The sequence below is a fragment of the Hoplias malabaricus genome, chromosome 18 (genome assembly GCF_029633855.1).
Source record: "Hoplias malabaricus isolate fHopMal1 chromosome 18, fHopMal1.hap1, whole genome shotgun sequence".
NCBI lineage: Eukaryota > Metazoa > Chordata > Actinopteri > Characiformes > Erythrinidae > Hoplias > Hoplias malabaricus.
In genome coordinates, this window is record NC_089817.1 from 6,808,369 (window position 1) to 6,827,970 (window position 19,602).

At 39.4% G+C, this 19,602-nt stretch overlaps 2 protein-coding genes across 3 annotated transcripts; one reads left to right on the forward strand and one right to left on the reverse strand.

Moving 5' to 3' along the window:
• The first annotated feature begins 23 nt into the window (after positions 1-23).
• LOC136674951 (uncharacterized protein KIAA1958) lies at positions 24-14,343 on the forward strand. 2 transcript variants are annotated; one of them, XM_066651279.1, is made up of 5 exons: positions 24-339; positions 1,663-2,677; positions 10,403-10,582; positions 10,770-10,976; positions 11,479-14,343. In XM_066651279.1, exons 2-5 carry the CDS (start codon positions 1,678-1,680, stop codon positions 11,784-11,786), a joined length of 1,695 nt encoding a protein of 564 aa, XP_066507376.1. In that variant the 5' UTR covers positions 24-339; positions 1,663-1,677; the 3' UTR covers positions 11,787-14,343. The 2 variants fall into 2 exon arrangements, with proteins under 2 accessions (XP_066507376.1, XP_066507377.1); XM_066651280.1 differs by lacking the exons at positions 10,403-10,582; positions 10,770-10,976; positions 11,479-14,343 and adding exons at positions 5,790-5,915; positions 6,126-6,443; positions 6,539-8,173.
• A 703-nt stretch (positions 14,344-15,046) lies between these two features.
• On the reverse strand, positions 15,047-17,999 carry inip (ints3 and nabp interacting protein). Its single transcript, XM_066651592.1, has 4 exons — positions 17,734-17,999; positions 16,404-16,500; positions 15,674-15,764; positions 15,047-15,373 (listed from the first exon to the last, which is right to left on the reverse strand). Exons 1-4 carry the CDS (start codon positions 17,756-17,758, stop codon positions 15,278-15,280), a joined length of 309 nt encoding a protein of 102 aa, XP_066507689.1. The 5' UTR covers positions 17,759-17,999; the 3' UTR covers positions 15,047-15,277.
• Between the last annotated feature and the right edge of the window lie 1,603 nt (positions 18,000-19,602).

Consider the following 19,602-nt stretch of genomic DNA (forward strand, 5'->3'; position numbering starts at 1 on the left):
CTTGTCAGTGCACTTTCAGGCAGTCCTATGACAGGAGCTGTATAAATAGGGCTCTCCTCTCCGTCACAGAAAATGAATAAACTTGCATAGTGCACCTTTAAAGCGTTCACAGTGACACGTAAGAGGAGATGACGTTGTCTGAAGGTTTTCTGTGTAAAAGTCCCCTCAGAAAGAAAGGATAATAAAGAATCCATTTTATTTTGTGAATAAACCACCGCTGTGTTCGAGAGAAGAGTGAATTTAACCGCATCCGTCGGCGGAAAGGGGTTTAACACTGAAAGAAGCTGTAATAAACCGCCTTATGTGAGCTCCTCTGGCCCCGGATTCTCCTGTCTGGAGGTAGGTTAATGTTTTCTGTGTCTTTGTTTTGTTGTTTTAGCTAATGTTCGTTATCTATCCAAAAACAGCCCTTTGTTCAAACGAAAACAGCCACAAATGTCCACGGAGCTCGGCTAACTGTTTAGCTTTAGCATATTAGGCGTATTAGTAGTTACCGAGCTGTTATTGTTGTTTATTTAGGACGTAATGAACCGCTAACCAGATTGCTAACCTTAGCTTAAGGTTAATATCACAGGCTGGCAGTGAAGAGAGATAAACACCCACTTTCGCTTTTTGGTTCATGTTTTGGTCTGAGAGAAATCAGACACGCATTTTGGCTCTTAAAGCATTAATACTTAGTAAAACAGTAGTTAAATAGTTGTTGTTCGCTTAATTCAGCCTCATGACCGAGAGACGGGAGAGTTAAGATGAATGTTTCTAACGACAAAGCGCAAGAGCTGATGCCATCAATATTTTGTTGGATATAAACCTGTGGGGTAAACCACAAAGCTGGATTTTTAAGTTAGTTATCCAAATAAAGTAAGCCCCAAGTCAAGCCTGTCCAATAGGAAAAGGGCTGATTAACATTTCACACAGGACAGTCCTCAACTCTGGGCTTAAACTATCTGTCCACATTCTTTTGTGGACCACACACAGGTCCTGTTTTTAGTCGGATAAAGAAAGTTGAGAGGAAAAAAGAAAGCCTTAGAAATGAAAAAGTAAAGAAAAAAACAAGTGAAGACAAAAAGGAAAAGGGGAAGAAAGGGGAAAACACACACGAAAAGGAATTAACTGAGGGAATAAAAGTAAAAATGAAGAAATGGTGAAGAAATTAAAAAGAGAAAAAATAGAGAAATGAAAGACCAATACAAAAAAAAGAAGCCAGGAAAGAACAACATCTTCAGTATTCACAACAAGTTTTAAATGGGGAAATTTTTGCCTTATAACACAGAGATAATGTTTGGCAGAATGGCACACAACAGCGTGGTATTGAGGCGAGCGTCAAGGCTGAGGAAATGAAAGAATATGTAAGACCTCTATTACAGGTTTTTACATAACTTTGGTTATAATTAATTGGAAAAAGGTAGCGTTTTGGGGGAAAGAGAAAAGCTTTCCCAATTTTAAAATTTCTGTTAATGCACAAGTATTTTACTTAAAGCAGTTTTTGGAGCTTCTCTACTGATACGTTGGTCGTGAATCTTTCGAACAATTAAAAGTTAAACTGAAAAGCACAAAAAATTGTGGTAAAATATTTAGATTTGACCATGAGGAATGAAGTGTCTTAGATGGCTGCCATGTCTTTGATGGTAAATAAAGTTTAACCTTAGTGTTGCATGTTTTCAGGGGACTACACTCAACATGGAAGACTGTTTGCACACATCAGCAGAAAACTTATCCAAACTCGTGAAATGGGCTCACAGCCACGGAACTATCTGCACACTCATCCCCAACCTGAAGCACTTGCTAACTGAAGGAGCCCACGGCAGCCTCACCGCACTTTGGGGCTGCAACGCTGGCCACGCGTACCATTGGCCCTTAATGAGTTCCTGTAAACCGGGCCCTAAGGAGCGACTGTGTTACCAGAGCAGTCGAGGGATCAGCTCAGAAGCGCTCATGCAGAGTGCCTCGGCCATTCCAAGCAACTCGGCAGACAGGTTCCTGAGCAGCGGGCCCAAGAACAAGGGCGACTCTAACCAGACCCAAGACTCCTGCGACTTCTCCAACTGCAGCGACCCATCTGAAATGGATGACACTGCAGAGGAATACAACAACCACCTGTTTGACATTGTTTGCGAGTCTTCTGCCACAGACGAAGAGGGAGATTCAGAGCCAAGGGCCACTGTCAGGAAAAGAGGCCTCAAAGGACCTACCTCCGGAGATAGCAGAGATTCAGCAGCAAAGAAGATCAAGCAGGAGAGAGCTGAAGACTATTACACTGTGGCTAACTCCCAAATTCCAGGTGGCTCAGAGGGTGCTCAGCCCAGTAGCAGTGTCCCCCACTCACCCAGACCAAACTCCCAGAACAGACCCTCATCCATATCATCAGCCCATCACAGGCCCTCCTCCATGGATGGGGATTCTGTCTGCGTATCTTCATCACCATTGGACAACGCCTCTTCGTCAGTGGCCAAGCCCATGCGTGCCCCCGGAAGCAGTTCACAGAGCAAGATGTACATGAACTCAAATCCAGCAGCTAATCTGAGTGCAGCATCGTCGAGCCGACACAGCAGGAGCGATCTGATTGACAGCCTTCCTAATGGAGACTTTGAGATGTCGTTTGGAGACTCTACAGTTAACAGCGAGATGGACATTCTAGCAGAACAGGCTCTCAGTGCAGATGCTAAAGGGGACGGCACAGGTAATGAATCAATGCATTACACGTTAATAATAAACTGAAATATTTTGTTTATCCAGCACCTATTCAAAGATAGTATAGAAGGAATTTATTGATTGAAAAACAAACAAACAAACAAACAAACAAATAAAATGTCGATACAAAGGCGAGTTTTAACTTTCTTTTAAATTTATAATAGTGTCAATCAAACTCAGAGCGTCTCCAAATGTCTACATCTGTTTTGACATTTCTACAATTGCACAGCTTACATTTGAGTTTGATAAATGTCCAAACATTGAAATATGCTTCAGGGATGAGAGTACATTTTCCATGACCAAGTATCTTGTGTTTATCAGAAATCAGGTTTGAACACATGATGGATATTAGAGCCCCTACGTCAGAGTATACAAAGTGCTGGCATAAGCCTTTTGATATTAACAGCAAAGAAACAATGTAAACATGGCCCACTTTAGAGTTACTGTTATCAAACTGTCCTTGGAAAACACTCCTGAACCCATAATATTATACTCAAACTCTTAAACACTGTGTTTGAATAGTGGTTCTTGACATCGCTTTGTTCTCATGTGACTCTGTAATGACTCCTTGACATCTCAGATGTTTTGAAATGCAGTGAATGAGGCCATTACTGTGTAGAAACCTGGGCCGTGGCTAACCGTTGCCAAAATCAAATTGTAGCTTCTGATAATTGCGTCTCTGGGGAGGCATGTGATGTACTGACCTTTTGTGAATAAAAATCAACAGCAGTTATCAGTGATTTTGAACATAATATTGCTCTCTCTTTAGTGCCCCTGTTGAATGTGTTGCTTATAAAACGAAATTATATTTTGTAAACGGTCTCAACACAAGCCACAAAGCATCAGTTAAGTGCATTTATTTCAACATAGTACAATGCATCGGATTTAGGGTGGATTTGTTGTTTTGAGCAGGTGATCGTCTGCACACAATGCAGAAGGCTTTCACACAGTTTTATTACTATAACATGACCTCGTCATCTTGTACTCAGTTCCTTGATACAGTTTCCTTTTCAGATCCAAAAAATGGCAGATAAATGTATTTTTATAGTTCTGATTTAAAAAAGACCAGTACAATATTGCCTTGTTATTTTTATGTTTTCTTTTTGTAACTACTCCATCCATCTCTGTTTGACTGCTGGGTTGTGCGGTAACAAGCTAAGGGCTACACAGATAGCAACAACTCAGAATAGAAAGGCAGTGCACCATGGTTCTCACTCAAAATCTGATGATTAAGCCGGACAAAGCAAGTTTATACACAAAGGTTCAGACAGAAGGGTTCTTAGCTAGTTGCATGGCCTACTGAGGTTAGTCCACAGATTAAAGGCTACCTGTGTAATATCGGTGCTTCTACGGCAAGATCATGAGGATGTGAAAACATTTAATATTTTGATATGATTCCATGGTTCCAGCAAAAAGGGGAAAAAACACGCTGCAAAGCTATGTATCACAGCACAGCTTGTCATTGCAATATTAAATGGTTTAAATAACAGGTAACAGGGATTTTATTTAGGTTTTAACAAAGCGTTTAAGTTGATCGCTATTGATTTCATGCTCCATTAAATATCTATTGTCTGTTTACTGAAGCTTAATTTCATATAAGGTAGTATATGGAATAATCCCTAAACAATTACCTTTTCAAACATGCTTTTCTCAAAACAGTTCAATTTTACATCAGTTACGTGAGTTTAGATTTGAGCTGTTAGATTTCCTGCTGTTGCAGATGTGTTTATGGCGAAAATGGCTTGAAATATATTTACAATAAGGATGCAGTTTCATAAAACATCTCTAATGGCAGTTTATTAACTTTGTTTCCAGCATCATCAGTATCAATTCAAAAACATTTGTTTAATTTTTTAAAATCCATTTGTTTCTGTATTTTTCAAACGTCCCTCTTCCAGGAAGTGGCAGAAACCGTTATTTTCCTTAACCTTTTTATTTTTCTCAAGAGAAACCTTAAATATGCTTAAATAGCAGTGACAGAGCTGTCTGTAAAGCCAAATGTTACTAAAGCTGAAAGCCCTAAAAAGGTCTTTTTTTTAAACAAATATGCACGAGAGGCTAAATATGAAGCAGCTAGTCATTTTCAAAAGAACTGAACTTGGTCCCTACTGCATGCTCCCACTCTGAAATAAAGGATTAATCGTTTTTTGGAAGAGAATCTGTGGATATTTGAAATTTCTGTCAACATGAAAAATGGATGACGCGTGTTATAAAGGCCAATCGATATAAAACAAGGTGAGTGTATTTTGGACAGTTTCTGTTTGTACCATGACAGAATCTCACCGTGTTTTTGTAATGGATATAATTATTAATAATACATCCAGACACTTTGCTGTGCATGAAAGCCATCTCTAAATAAAAGCACAATATATAGCAGATTTCTGATGCATTATGTGGATAAAATATCGTTTGATCATATTTACAGGTTCTCTTGAAAAGAAGATGGAAAAAAGGTTCTGAATGCCTTCCATGGTTAGTTATTTGTGCAAGAATTTTATGTTATACTATTCAATGTGTGATCATGCTGTTAACATTAATGAGTTTATTATTAGCTAACATGGAAACTCCTAATTTTGTATCTTGCATGTCGTTGAATGAGGCAAATGAATTTGGAAGGAAGCGTTGCATAATTGCAAATAAAACTTTTCCAATTTCTTTGTTGAAAATGTTGATTTTTTTTTTCCCCCCGTTTCTTTGTTTGTTTTTAATTCTCTTTTCAGCCATTGGTGCAAATGCACCATTTCTCATTGTGAATCGTTGCAGTCCACTACTATTAGGGACACTATAAAATATTGTTTTGGTTTCTGTTGGTCAGAAATTAAAACTGAATTGAACGAACTGTCTCTTCTTTCATGTTAACTGCCTCCCCTTAAACTTATCAATGCGTTTTATTCTGTAATTATATTAAGTGTTTATATTCAGTAACTGCTAGGAAGTTAATGTGAATGATAAGCAGTTTTTGAGCTTGAGAAACTGAAGTATGGGCCAACGTAGAGGTAAAGGGTATAAACGTTTGTAGTTACTGTAAAATTTCTATCAATTTCTCAGCCCTGAGTATATGAGTTAAGTTAGTGTTAATATTTTCGTTTGTTGTGTTGCAGGCTGCCGTCCTCCATCCACTCTGAACTCAGACGAACACTTCTGGGCTTCCACATCAGAGTTCTCCCCGAATACTGAGAGGCATTCTGAAGACAAACGAGAGCTTGAGGAATTCATAAGTACCATTGGTGAGATTTACATCTGTCCATGCACATTTTCTTTTATTACACACTAACCACTCAAGTCTTATCGGGTTTCGTATCCATGGAGATGCAAAAGAAAAGCACCAATTTTCACAGATGTTTTGTGCAAACTGTTGTTTTCGTTTTTGAGGTATTAGGTTTTGTCATTTGTTACAGCTTTAAGACTTTTAACTCTATTTAACTTTTCCCCTTTAGATCCCATCACGTTACAAAACCTGCAGGCAGTAATCTCTCGAGTCCTCGTGATTCATGAAAGAGCTCGCGTCCCCGAGGCCAGTCCTCCCAGAGTTGGTGTGCAGGAGCTCTTTCCAGGCTGTGGACTCTACCTGCCCACGTCCAGACTGAGCACCATGCACCAGGAGTCCAGGCAGGACAGCATGAGGCTTTTTCACCTCCTGTTTGAACACTTTTTCAGCGAGGAAGACCTTGTAGGGGCTGTGGCTTTTGGGAAAAGGGGCAAAGTGCCAGACGGTAAAAAAATCCTGGACAGAAGAACTGTAGATGGGATTATAGGCAAGTATTACATCCGGTATTTTTAAAGTACCCATTGTACTCTTAAGTTAACCTTGGAACAATTTGAAATAAAAATGTATTTAATGTCTTTACAGCTTATGTCCTGCATTGCTCCAGTTTGGAAGGATGGACTCCTGTGGAGTCAGCAAAGCTGAAGAAAGCCTGCATCAACAAATGCAGGCTGAGAATTGGTCAGAGAAAAAAACTAGCACAAGAGTCATCGTTTTTCCACAGTCCACAGAAATCGGGATCTTCGTATATGTGAAACTATTCCTGAGATCTGTCAGGGTTTTCAGTCACCAATCTCCATTGTATTAGTGTGATCAGTGTTATTATTGCAGATATTTTGTAAATGTACAGGGACCAGACAATGTAAAGATTGTTTTTCTTGGTCACTGGTTAGACCGGTTAGGTCTTCTTTTGCTGCCTTGTAAAGATGCAGTCAGAATGCTTTATAAGACATATTAAATAACAAATAGATTCCACTTGGAATTTACCCGTAAAATATTGGGCATTGAAAATCTCGTTGTTCCTAAATTGTCTCTTCAGAGCTCCCATCATTTATTAGTTCACCAATTGACAAGATAAAAAAATGTAATGTAGGGTAGAAAATGTATGAACTGTCACATCATTATGACATCATTATCATATCAGTGTCACTGCTGAGCTGAGAATGGCCCTCCAATCAAATATCTGTTTGACGGTGGTCCTATGGTGATCCTTTTTAATTGAAATCTATGTAGTACTGCAATGTAGGCATTTCTAAAGAGCCACTGAGTCTATGTACAACATTAAAAGTAACTCAGTACACGTTAATAATCTCATACATTGTAGTCTCAGCAGCAACATATTATTTTCACATGAAGTGTATACACGGAATACGTGTATAATACACTGTACGCTGTTGCGTATTCTTACGCCCAATTGGTAAATTTAAGAAAATGTGGTTTAACAACATGGTGGATAATGCCATTCTTCATGGTTCAGTTTTCCTTTAAGGCAATATGCCAGTTTTCTTACATGTGTGGATTGGTAATATTAAGACATATTTGGGAAATACAGTATAGGAGTATAAAATATCAGTGCTTTAAATAAAGCAGTTTTACCGCCTCTACCAGCAGAACCAGGAATCGTTGTGATATCTTTTTTAAAACATATCGCCCAGCCTAATTCAGCAGACAAATGTGAAGTCTTTATAAAAGCATGTTTTTAAAATGCTCGACAGAAACTAGTTGTGGTCATTGATGCCCAGGACCTCATCCTTTCGGCAACATTTTTATACGGTCTAGACGGACCTTGAAATTTAGATTTCTTTTTCCTTACATTTATTTATTGCTTTATTATTTATTTCTGCTTCAGACATGCCCTTTTAGAGACATTTGTGTTGATCTACTCCAGTGTAGACCACAATGGACCATAAATGTATCTCAGCTGCATCAGTTACACATTTTTAGATGTGTGTGTGGGGGGGTGGGTGTGGATATATATCATTTGCTTTGAGAAAAAATATGTATAAGCACCTGTAGACAAACAGGACCCTTGGTGAGTTCATCTGAAGAGACCGAAGACTCAACACTATGGTAAACTAATATTCCCATATTGCACAATATGTGGTAAACTTGCTTAATTATTCACTTTTATCCCAAATATGAAAGGAGTGAACTTTGTGCTGCAATCTCTCTTTGTTGTTGATGTGTAAATAGTTGTTTTTTTATATTTGATGCATCCTGAGTGGTTTGATTTGTTATTTTCTAACCAAGGATTGTAATAAAAATGTTAAAGAACAGTGTGTGTGTGTGTGTGTAATAGAGAAAAAGGGTGGGGGGAGTATCTGTATAGTGACTTAATTGAATTTATATATTTTTTAATTAATTAGAGGTCAGGGATTGTTCTTATTCCATATTAAAATTGAGAATGATAGAGCACTCTTAGTTTAAATTACTCTTGTGCAAAATAAACGTTTATAATCCGATTATAAATGCTCTAGTTCATGCTTGTCCTGTGCTAGAGAGCCATTCTGTGGATTTTCAGTGCAATATTGCTGTGGTATTTGGCCAGTCAGTTATGACCAGTGGAATTATTACTGCCACTTTTCGTTTTCATTGGCTGAGAAGTACTCGCACATCTCTAGCCTGTTTCAACGTCGGCCCCGGGTTAAAAGGAGCAGAGACAGTTATTAACTGTGCCGAATATCTGAGAATAAGCACAAAATGGTGTGTACAGGACAAACTTTAATGTGCACAGGAACAATAAAAACACCATGAATGCTCCATGGATAGTGCACTCACGTTTTAAATAAAAAATACTGTTATAAATCCTGGACGGAACAGATAACACACCAGCATAGTCAGGCCAGGGTGGCAAGGTGCCAAAACAGGTAGTGTCACTGTCATGGTCCTGGGGTTTTGGGTTCACTGTGAGGTGTATAGTGTGTTCTCCTTGTGTCTGAGTGACTTTGCTCCCACAGTCCCCCCCCAAAAAAACAACAATTTGGTGTTTTGACTTTTCAAAAGTGTATAAAGGTGTGACTGATTATACACCACCAGTCAAATGTTTGGACACACACACTCAGGGAAGGTTTCTTTTGTTTTGGGCCATTTTCCACACCTTGTAAATTTACAGTAGCAGTCAAAAGTTTGGACACCAACTATTTAAATGCTTTTTTCCCCTTGGTTTTGTATTATTTACATTGCAAATTAATATGGAAGACATTAAAATTAGGAAAAACACATGGAATTATGTAGTAAACAAAAAAGTGTTAAACAAACCATTCATTCATTCATTATCTGTAACCCTTATCCAGTTCAGGGTCGCGGTGGGTCCAGAGCCTACCTGGAATCATTGGGCGCAAGGCGGGAATACACCCTGGAGGGGGCGCCAGTCTTTCACAGGGCAACACACACACACACTCACACGTTTGAGTCGCCAATCCACCTACTAACATGTGTTATTAGACTGTGGGAGGAAACTGGAGCACCCGGAGGAAACCCATGTGCTCCGGGACACAGGGAGAACACACCAACTCCTCACAGACAGTCACCTGGAACGGGAATCGAACCCACAACCTCCAGGTCCCTGGAACTGTGTGACTGCAACACTACCTGCTGCACCACTGTGCCTTGCTGTGCCACTGTGCTTTGATGACAGTTGTCTCAGTCAGCTACATGAGGTCGTCACCTGGAATGGATTTCAGTGAACAGCTGAGGCCTTGTCAAGAGTTAATTTCTAGAACTGCTCACATTCTTACTGTGTTTGAGACCATAGCTTGAGTTGTGCAGAGGTAGGAGCTGGTACATGGTTCTCTACAGTGAACAGCCCTATCCAACCAATAACTAATGTGAAGATGTCCAAACTTTTGACTGGTACTGTAAATCACACAAGTCCATCCCAAACACATGCATTTAAACCAAGCACCATTCAGGTTTTTTGCCCAGTTTGTATCTTGTTGGCATCACCAATGTGTAGACTTTGAAGTGGATCTCAGGCTTTGGGCTTCAATTGGGACAAGGCTAATGTTATGTCACGTCTCACAAAGAATATATATATATATGTGCTCTTTTTTTAAACATCAAGCTCCACCACATGGGCTCCAATTCTTCATGCTCACTGGCCCAACCATCTGTGAAAAGAGGAGGCAGCCATAAAAACAAGAAAAGCAGGAGGGAAAAAAAACACCTATACAAGCACTGACATTTAACAGTGTCTCATTAATAGCAAGTTTAGATACTTTACATTAACGTTCTTGTGTTAACTTTATAGGAAAGCATTAAGGTCATCATACTTAATGTCTGGGTTTTCGGGATGTGTTGGACTTGTGATTTGTGATCAACCATATTAGTGCTTGACCATACTAATGCTCGCATGCAATCATATCCTCACAGCAGTGCTTTACATCTTGTGTAAAGAAGAGCATAAGCTGATACTGCAGCTTAACTTTCCATTTTTTGTTTATGAACCAGTGCCTCCTGCTGTGTATGAGATAGAGAAGCTGAAGGCTCTTCTCCAGGCTGAAAGGAGCAGAAGTCAGATACTTGGGGAAACCATCAGCAGCTTAAAACAGGACAAAGAGCTGCTTCAGCAGGAGCTCACCAAAAAGGCTGAACTCATCTGTGAATTCCTTCAAGACCAGCTTCGGCCCGGTAAGCACCTGGATCCATGTAGTACAAACGAGTGAATAGATTTAAAAAAATAATAAATAATATGTAATAAAGTGTTTAAACAAAGCAAAAATATCTGTGCGAATTGATTAAAGACATTTGGGTCAAAGAACTACAGATGGAATGAATGGGAATTTGACCACCACTAGTGTCTTTGTGTCTTTGACAGATAAAAGAAGAGGTCATCCCTCCAGTCAGATGGAAGCAGGGAGCTCGCATCAGCTGATTGGTCCGTTCGCTGAGGAGGGCAATCAGTTTGAATCCCCAGCTCTTTTTGACTCTTTTGAAGAAGTGGAGCTGCATCCTTTAGAGCGACAGAGGACCATCAAAGTGTCTTCCAAGAGAAACAGGGACGGAGAAAACACTCGAGTCAGAAGTAGGTGTAATTCTGTTATTCCAGGGAAAATCACAGTGCGGTTCTGTTTACTAATTTTGTAATGCTGCTTTTTCAACAAAATCAGCTGTAAATAAATAGATTTTGATTTGAATTTGATCACAGCACATTGTGTGTCTTACAAAAGAGGGGTTATCACTGAAATCGAATTCTGAATTTCCCCTGTACCGAGGATAAACAAGGCAAATGCGAAACTAAAGAAACAGGATTCATTCACATTTTTGTCTCATTTACTGCATTTGGAAAAAGACAGCATCCTGTTCTTTGATAGTCTTTACTTTTTATAACAAATCTCTCATTCTAGTGAGATGTAAACCAATACCAGACACAGGAAATGGATAACCGATTACTAGTCATGTATTTTTACTCTAGAGAAAACAAAAGAAATCATTTTTCTGACATAATTTTATTTTACAAACTGTACTGACACAGATTGCAAAAGAAGAAATCAAGTCAGTCTTAATGACTGTATCTTTTCCTACAGTGAAAAACGTTGTTGGTGTGATTGCACGCTACATGACGGCTCTGCAGGAGTTCCGCCGGAGTGTCTCTATGAAAGTGGCCTTCGACCGTGTTGGAGTGGACCGTAACACCATCTCCAGGACAGCAGCCATTGCGGAGCTCAGTTTGGCTGCTCCGGAGGTCTTCCACGCCCTGCCCCCGTGGGACGAGAAGGAGGAGACCCTCGCCCACTACGCCATCAGGTGCAAACAGGCCATGGATGACAGCATCAAGGCCAAGATCAAAGCCATGAAAGCAAAGGGGGAGCTTTTACCAATTGTCAGTAAATAAACCCCGCCTACAGACTTCTTTATCTTTTCATTACAGTCGTATGCAAAGGTTTGCGTACCCTGGTTTTCTACGTAAAAATAGGGTAACACGTCATCTACAGGGAACAAAAATAAATAGTACATCTTTCCTGTAAATTGTAGTGCATTCATGTTTTTTTAACTCATTGGACGAATGAAACATATATAATACATTTCTTACAAATTGCAAAAGATACATTTTGTATTTGGCAAATAAGCTGCAACTGTGAATAAAATGGAAGTGTGTTCTCTGTAGAGGATGTGCACTTATTTTCACTTTGAAAATCAATTAAATGTGTTATTTGTCCAGGGGCAGCAACGCTTTGGCCATACTGTATGTATGGGACTTTGCAAAATGCTTATCATGGGGGGAAAAAAAGCTCAGAGTGATTTATATACTAGAACAATGAACTAGGAATATCACATATTTCTTACACATTGCCGGGGAAGAGCATTATCTGCTCTAATCCTGTTCACATTAACAGCAAGCTTCTAATCAAGTATTAGCTGTTTTGTGTACGTTACACCTCAGTACAAGGAAACGGTGTAATGTGTTAATAAGGTATTCGTTTTCTCCCTAATTTCTGAGTGTTAATGACTAGTGAAATGTGAGAAATACTTGATATTTCTGTTTCATTATTTTAGCACAGGAATGGGTTTGAATGGAGAGACATTATTTTATTGTTGTAGATTTGTCTTGTTGACGGTAAGATATGGGAGAGAATGACCCCTCCCATGTCATAGTTTTCAGGGTTCCCACACAAACTGAAATGAAAAGCCACATTAGCTCTAACTAACGTGTCACTGTGGGCTACACCTGCTAGCTGAAGAAACACTAGGTAAGATTTGGTGTTTTGCTCCTGGGCTCCCCCTGTATTTGCAGTGTGTAATTCACTTTTACATTTTCTGTCCTGAAATCAACGGAGAGAGGCGGGGAAGGTGGGTGATTACCATGGTGGGTCACGCAGAGGGTGTTTTCCATGAGATAATTTACTGTTAAATTAAGGGAATGAAGGTAAAGGTAGTAATATTTTGTTTCCAGTCTTGTACAACATTGATTTTCGAAAGTGTATCCAGGAAACATTATTGAAGCCCTGGAGGAGTGTTTAACGAGTCTGGCCGTTAAAACACATTGGTTGCATATCATCGCCGTCCAATATAAAACATGCATCTCCACTGTGTGAACATTTCATGACGAATAAACCAATAGATATGCTCCAAAATTACTTTTTGCATTGACTTCCATTGAAAGTCAAGAAGGTTTTTTCCTTCTCCTGTGAAGTTACCGTTTTTGGAGATACCGTTTTTTTGGACAGTGACGATAAAGCAGCTGTAGCTGCCAATGTCAAATTTGAGTGTTCATTCATATCTGTGAGTTTGGTAAACTGTAGTATCCCGTATGGACAGATACAAAATATAGCCAAGTTTTTATAGGACACCTGCTCATCCCTTATTTTCTCCACTGATATTAAAGGTATTAATACTGAGCCCATTCACATTACATGCAGAAACAGATTCCACTCTTCTGGGAAGGCTTTAGAAAAGACTTAGGGAAATTGTGTGTGGATTTGGTGGCATTCAATCATGAAAACATAAGAGTGGGGGGTGTCAGGGGTGTGGTACAGATGTTGAACGATTAGTTTTGAACTTATTCCAAATTACCCGTTCTATTTTTCAGTGCTTTTCTGTGGAGATCATACAAGCTGTGTGTGCCCAGTTGAATGAGTGCACCTTAAATAGCTGAATTTACTAATAACAAGGGGTGTCTAAAGGATGCTGTGTCAGAGCCCCTGGTTGGAGCGAAGGCGCATTAGCACAGCAGAACGTAGAACGTTCACTTCTAATTTTTTAGTGGAACTAGAATCATATGATGATTGGTCAGTAAATCAATAAGGGGTCGTTAGGGTTTTTATTGTGAACTTTGATACAAATGATGTGGCAGTTTTGTGTCATTTTAAATGAGGAACTGCCATCATGTAAATAAGCCACAAAATTTGTCCTGAGAAATCAATTTCCTAGACATGGGAACCCTCATTTCAGCTCATTAAGCTATGCTTTAGAACATCCCATTATGTGTTGCCCTCTCAAAATGACCTGTCCTCCTTTTTCCATGTCACTTTAACCAGTCGCTCCTGTTGCCTCTGCATTTGTGGGTGAGAATGCAGTAGAGAAACAGCAGACGGATGAAAAAACACTAAAACTAGGTTCCCTTAATCAGTGTCTAGTTTGATTTTTCAGTGAATCTTCATGCTACAGTTTAGGATTTCATTGTTTTATGTGTCTTGTATTACCGTTATGACTGCCAGTATTGACCTAATTTCAAACACTTTCTATGATTATTGATGGAATATTGATCAGTCAGGTTCGTTTCATGATAAAAGCATGCTCACTTGTTACAAATGAAAAAGTCTGTGGTTTTTGCCATGGAACCTTTCCCCTCGTATTTAACTTTTAAAGTAGATTCATGTTGTATTATCTTAAGCTGATGAGTGTCATTATCAAACACATCAAAGCCGGTGCTGTCACTGACTACCAGTAATAAACCAAAAATTTAAAAAGACATGTTTTTGTGCTTGTGCTGCCTGGAAAATGTTGAGCTGTCATTTAAAATTTTACAAGATGTGAACCCAGCCACAGCTTCTTTTCGACAAGCACTGGACATCTAACACGTTTAGAAGACAAGATTAACATCCCGGATCTGTCCTGTTAGCCAAGAGAAGCCCACGTTGATTATCATAATAAAATAGGGAGAGCCATCCCACTCACTGAGAAAGTCCCACTCTATAATGGTGGACTCCTCAGATATTTCAGATGCTTCTTCTCAAGTGGTCAACATCATGAAATTAATCTACAAGATAAAAGTGATGCAAGTGTGAAAACAACACTGGAATAAATTTAGAAAGCTAGAAATAAGGCAGTTTTTTAAGCAGTTGTCTTTGCGGTGGTGTCTTTTTTCAAAATTCCAGTTAATTCTTACTTTCATATCAAGATAAAAAAGAAGCAACATCTGCTTTACAAGCTTTACAACATCTGACGCTTCAAACCTCGAGTGGAGAAACCCACAGCTGCCTCTGTTTGTTTTAGGAACTCAGTGATAGGGAATATATGAGCATTCTCCACTTGAGTATGCCCAGGTACAAACTAAGGACAGGCAAATGTCCTGTAATGTCATGCAATTCAATTAAAATTAAAAAGCAACTATTGTACAGTGGGAGCACAAAGTATCACGTTAGAACTATTAACAAAGCAAATTTATTTTATGTGAAATAATAAAAAAAAAACACATTTAATGACAATTAATACATGTCATAGTCTGTAGTCTGTAGAGCAACAGGATTCAATGGGTGCAGATAATTTGCTCTTGAAGACTCAGTTTGAAGGTGGTGTAATTTTCCAATGCTTGAGGCAAGCAAACAGCCAGCCTTTACTAAAGAAGACAAGTGTCATTTTAACGTTGGCCGTTTCATTTCATCATTACTCTGGATCAAGCCTGGGCAGGACAGGGAGGATGAGATTTCCAAATGAAGAGTCCTGAGTGATGAAAAAGCCAGACGAATGTGCATGTGCATGCTGAAACAAAACAAAAACAGTGTGGTTCATCAGCAGTTGCATTAACTCATTACTTACTACTGTCATTGCTCTAACACAACTGACCTAAAGGCCACAGGAAGGAGTCGTTAGTAACTCTGAGATATAAGAAGGTGCCCTATTTAGGACCTTAAAAACACAAACGAACCTTAAACTTGACCCTGTAATGAACTGTGAGCCAATGGAAGGAAGTTATTTGCGATCCAGAGTCTTATTTCAACACTCATTTAGATGCTTAAGAACTACAAGTCAGCAGATCTCAGATGGAAACAGAACCGATACCTGTAAAGCTGCTTTCTGCTGAGCAGCAATGTGCTGCTGTTCTGCTTGGTCCCGGAAGTCCTTGTTGACCGCTGGTCTTGAAATTGGGATGCTGTATAACCAAATATAAAATTAAAATAAAAGTTAAAAAAATTGACTGAGCAAGTCTGAAGATATTTTACCATTTTTACCCAAAATATATGGTTAAAAATTACTATGACTTATTATTGTGACTTCATTTTAGAATTGTAGTCTCATGTTATTATGGAGGGTGCCATGGTGGCCCAGCAGGTAGTGTCACAGTCACACAGCTCCAGGGACCTGGAGGTTGTGGGTTCGATTCCCGCTCCGGGTGACTGTCTGTGAGGAGTGTGGTGTGTTCTCCCTGTGTCTGTGTGGGTTTCCTCCGGGTGACTGTCTGTGAGGAGTGTGGTGTGTTCTCTCTGTGTCTGCGTGGGTTTTCTCCCACAGGTAGGTTGATTGGCGACTCAAAAGTGTCGGTGAGTGTGTGTGTCTGTGTTGCCCTGTGAAGGACTGGCGCCCCCTTCAGGGTGTATTCCTGCCTTGGGATTCCAGGTAGGCTCTGGACCCACCGTGACCCTGAACTGGATAAGTGGTTACAAATAAGTCATCACCAGAACGTTCAAATGACAACCTACGTGTACTGAAAGTCACAAAGCTAAAAGCATACACAATAAAAGAAATAAATACATTTTCAGACTACTGTATGTAAAGTGTGTAGCTGTTTCACCTTGCTCCTGGATTGTTCATTGACTGACTCTGTATGAGACGCCGCTTCTCCTTGTCCAGTTCAGCTAAAATGGCCACTCGGTTTTTATTCTGAAATCCTACAGGAATAGCACAACCAATATTAAAAAATGCACAAAATTAATGTTGCGCCTTTTTCAGAAAAGACAATTTGCTGCAGATTCATGTGTATTTTTTTTCTATTATGATGCTGATATTTTAAGGGTTTCAGACTATTTAGAGGATATCTAAAAATTACTTTGTTACTTTCAAAATTAGTATAAATGAAAATTACTGAATGAAAACCCAACAATAAGTTCTTGAAATAATATTCTAAAAACATGGTGTATTATGTCAATGCTGGACTAGTACACCAACCATAAATATCCAGCCAACACCTTCCATTGTCCACTGATGAAGCCCTAGGGCATGGGTCACCAATCTTATCCACTAAAGGCCAGTGTGGCTGCAGATTTTCTTTCCCATTAAGCAGGACCACTTGTTTAATCAACTAGTCTCAGTATCCAAACACAAACCGTGCAGCAACTTTACATCTACATTGTAGACCAACAAGATAGGGTGATATGACAAAGTATACAGAGCAACACACAGATTAGTGGACATATATGGTCAGTGGAGGTGATAAAACGGACAAGTAGAAACTAAGACATAATTTTAAAGATTGGGTATAGTATATCATTGCTGTCCAATTAAAAGCCATGCACCTCCATTTATGACTAAATTTACAATATCATTTGAACACAGCAGCTGTTCACTGTGTGCACATTTTATAATGAACGAATTATTACAAATGCTTTTTATATTCACTTACACTGAAAGCTAAGAGGGTTTTCCCCCCTTTTCCTCTCAATGTACTATTTTGGGAATTACGTGTTTTTAATTGGACAGCAACAATATATTTTACATAATTATTATGTAATTAGGACAATACTTTGACACTTATGCGTGTTAAATGTGGTACTACCGCTTTGTATTAGTCGGGTTCAGCTGAATAAACTTCAGAATGCAGAGAATCGTGATAAATATCTTGAAATTAAATATCGCGATGTTACACTTTTTCTCCATATCGCCCAGCTCTACTCTCTCACACAGCGGCTCTAAACCCAGAGCCCATTTACTCAGCGGAAGCGCTTTTAAAGGTGGGTTAACTTCATCTAGAAACAAAATTCTTCTTCTTCTTGAAGAACAATGTGTTTATTATGAGTCATGGCATTGAAAATGAAGATAAAGCACCGCTCATTCATCTTCTACACTCAAAACCGAGTCACCGACAATAATCCCGAGTTTAGTTAATCCTGTGGGCCCACTATTACCTTGTCCGGGCGGGTTGGAAGCCATTTGTCCGTGCTGTATTTTCTGAGAGAAACCGAACCCCTGCGCTGATTAATTTACCGTTTTAACATCAGGAACATGCTTTTGTTATGAATTCGCCTTGTTTTCTTCCTCTGCTGCTGTCCTCACGATTCTGAATCACACTGCCCCCTACATCCGCAGGACAGACTCACACTTTACACACTTAAAGGGCCCGTTACATTTGTTTAATATACACCCCTGCCCTCCTTTTATGGCGACTGTATAGATCCACACCTCCCCTCGAACAGTTTTAATTTCTCACAGTTCTATGCCTTTAATAGAGAAATATCTCAATAACCTCTGGTTCAGGGGTGAAATACTTATAACTGTCAGGTAGGTGCGGATTAAAGGCTAAGCACCAGCGATATGAAAGTGTCAAACAAATAAATACAGTGGAGTTTGAGTTCCTAACTTGTGTTTATTCATAGTCAGAAAACATGTTATTTCTTACTAATTGAAGGAATAAGGTTTAAAAGACCGTTGGTCTCCCCCCCCCCAACGGTGTTCGGAAACTCTGATAGGCGTCTTGCCTGTGACGTAGATGGTGGACAACAACTCTAGAAGCTGCACTTAATTTAATGCAAAATGATGAAAAGGTGTGTTGTTTTTGGCTGCAATCATTCAATGTACAGTGGGACATCTGCACAAATGACCCAAAGATCCCAAAATATCCAGAAAATGGACTAAATTTGTCAACTTTAAACGGGCACTTTGGAAAAGACCGTCCGCTCACTCCGTTATCTGTAGCTCATTTCACTGGCGCTTTTCCAACAATATGGGCATGTAAGGACACCAACGAAAGGTGTTCAAGAGCCTCTGTAACATGGAGGTAAACAGGGTAAGGACACTCACTTCGCCTGTTTTAGTTGGTGTTAGTTAACGTTAGCTTGACTCGCTAAACTCGGTGTCTCAGATTATACTCGGCTACGTAGCTGCATTACGGAGGTTTATAGTGTCGGATGAATTCGAGTTCGACTTCGATCACATTTACAAGAATAACAGTACCTCTACATTTGAGTTTAGCTTATTGCTAGGCTATTGTCATGAATAATGTTGGTTATTTAGCTAGATACTGTCATAACAGTCAGTCATAACGGTGTTTTACCGCGGCGTTGTTCAGCTGTTGTCCACCAGTGACGTCACGGTCGCTTTCAAGAATTTCCGTAGCGAGCTCGGGTTTTTCACTCAATTTAATAAAATTGTCCGTTTTAAAGCAAATTAAGCTGCTATTTTCATTTTAATTCATACTTATATGTGTCAGTAACTAAAATGTTAAATATTCATGGAAGTCCATTAAGTGGTGCTTAGCCTTTAAGAAATTGGCTCCGTTCCCACACTCGCTCAACACCCTTACCATTTTATCAGCTCCAGTGATGAAAGCACTCTGTACTTTCCACAATTTCATACAGTTCTATCTTATGCTCTGCATACATTGGTAGCCCACTCGTTGTCCTTCAAGGTGTTAGGACCACCAAATACCCCCCACAGTGCTGGTGGTGGTGGTGATGCGTTAGTGTGTGTTGCGCTGATCCGATTGATCAGACACAGCAGTGCTCATGGGAGTTTTTAAACACCAACCAAAATGTGACCACAGATGAAGGACTAGAGGTTAGACCAATAAGGCTGGTGTCAATTTGGGCAGCGAGTGGACTGTTTATTTGCCTAGCTTCAATAACTTTAGTCCTATTAAAAAAAAAAAACAGACTAAGCACAAAAAACAAAACATTGATTAAAATAGTTTCTGCTTAATCAACTGGTCAAGTCTTAAAGCACTGTGTGATTTTAATTTTTTGTAGTGTGTACAAAATACACTGATTATAAATCTAGCT

Excerpts from the sequence above, each read along its gene's own strand:
- LOC136674951 (XM_066651279.1), top strand. The coding sequence starts at position 1,678 with ATGGAAGACTGTTTGCACACATCAGCAGAAAACTTATCCAAACTCGTG. Across the intron at positions 2,678-10,402 it reads TGCTAAAGGGGACGGCACAG|TGCCTCCTGCTGTGTATGAG; the intron begins GTAATGAATCAA and ends TTTATGAACCAG. Across the intron at positions 10,977-11,478 it reads AGAAAACACTCGAGTCAGAA|TGAAAAACGTTGTTGGTGTG; the intron begins GTAGGTGTAATT and ends CTTTTCCTACAG.
- inip (XM_066651592.1), bottom strand. The coding sequence starts at position 17,758 with ATGGCTTCCAACCCGCCCGGACAAG. Across the intron at positions 16,501-17,733 it reads TTCCAACCCGCCCGGACAAG|GATTTCAGAATAAAAACCGA; the intron begins GTAATAGTGGGC and ends CTATTCCTGTAG. Across the intron at positions 15,765-16,403 it reads ATGAACAATCCAGGAGCAAG|CATCCCAATTTCAAGACCAG; the intron begins GTGAAACAGCTA and ends TTGGTTATACAG.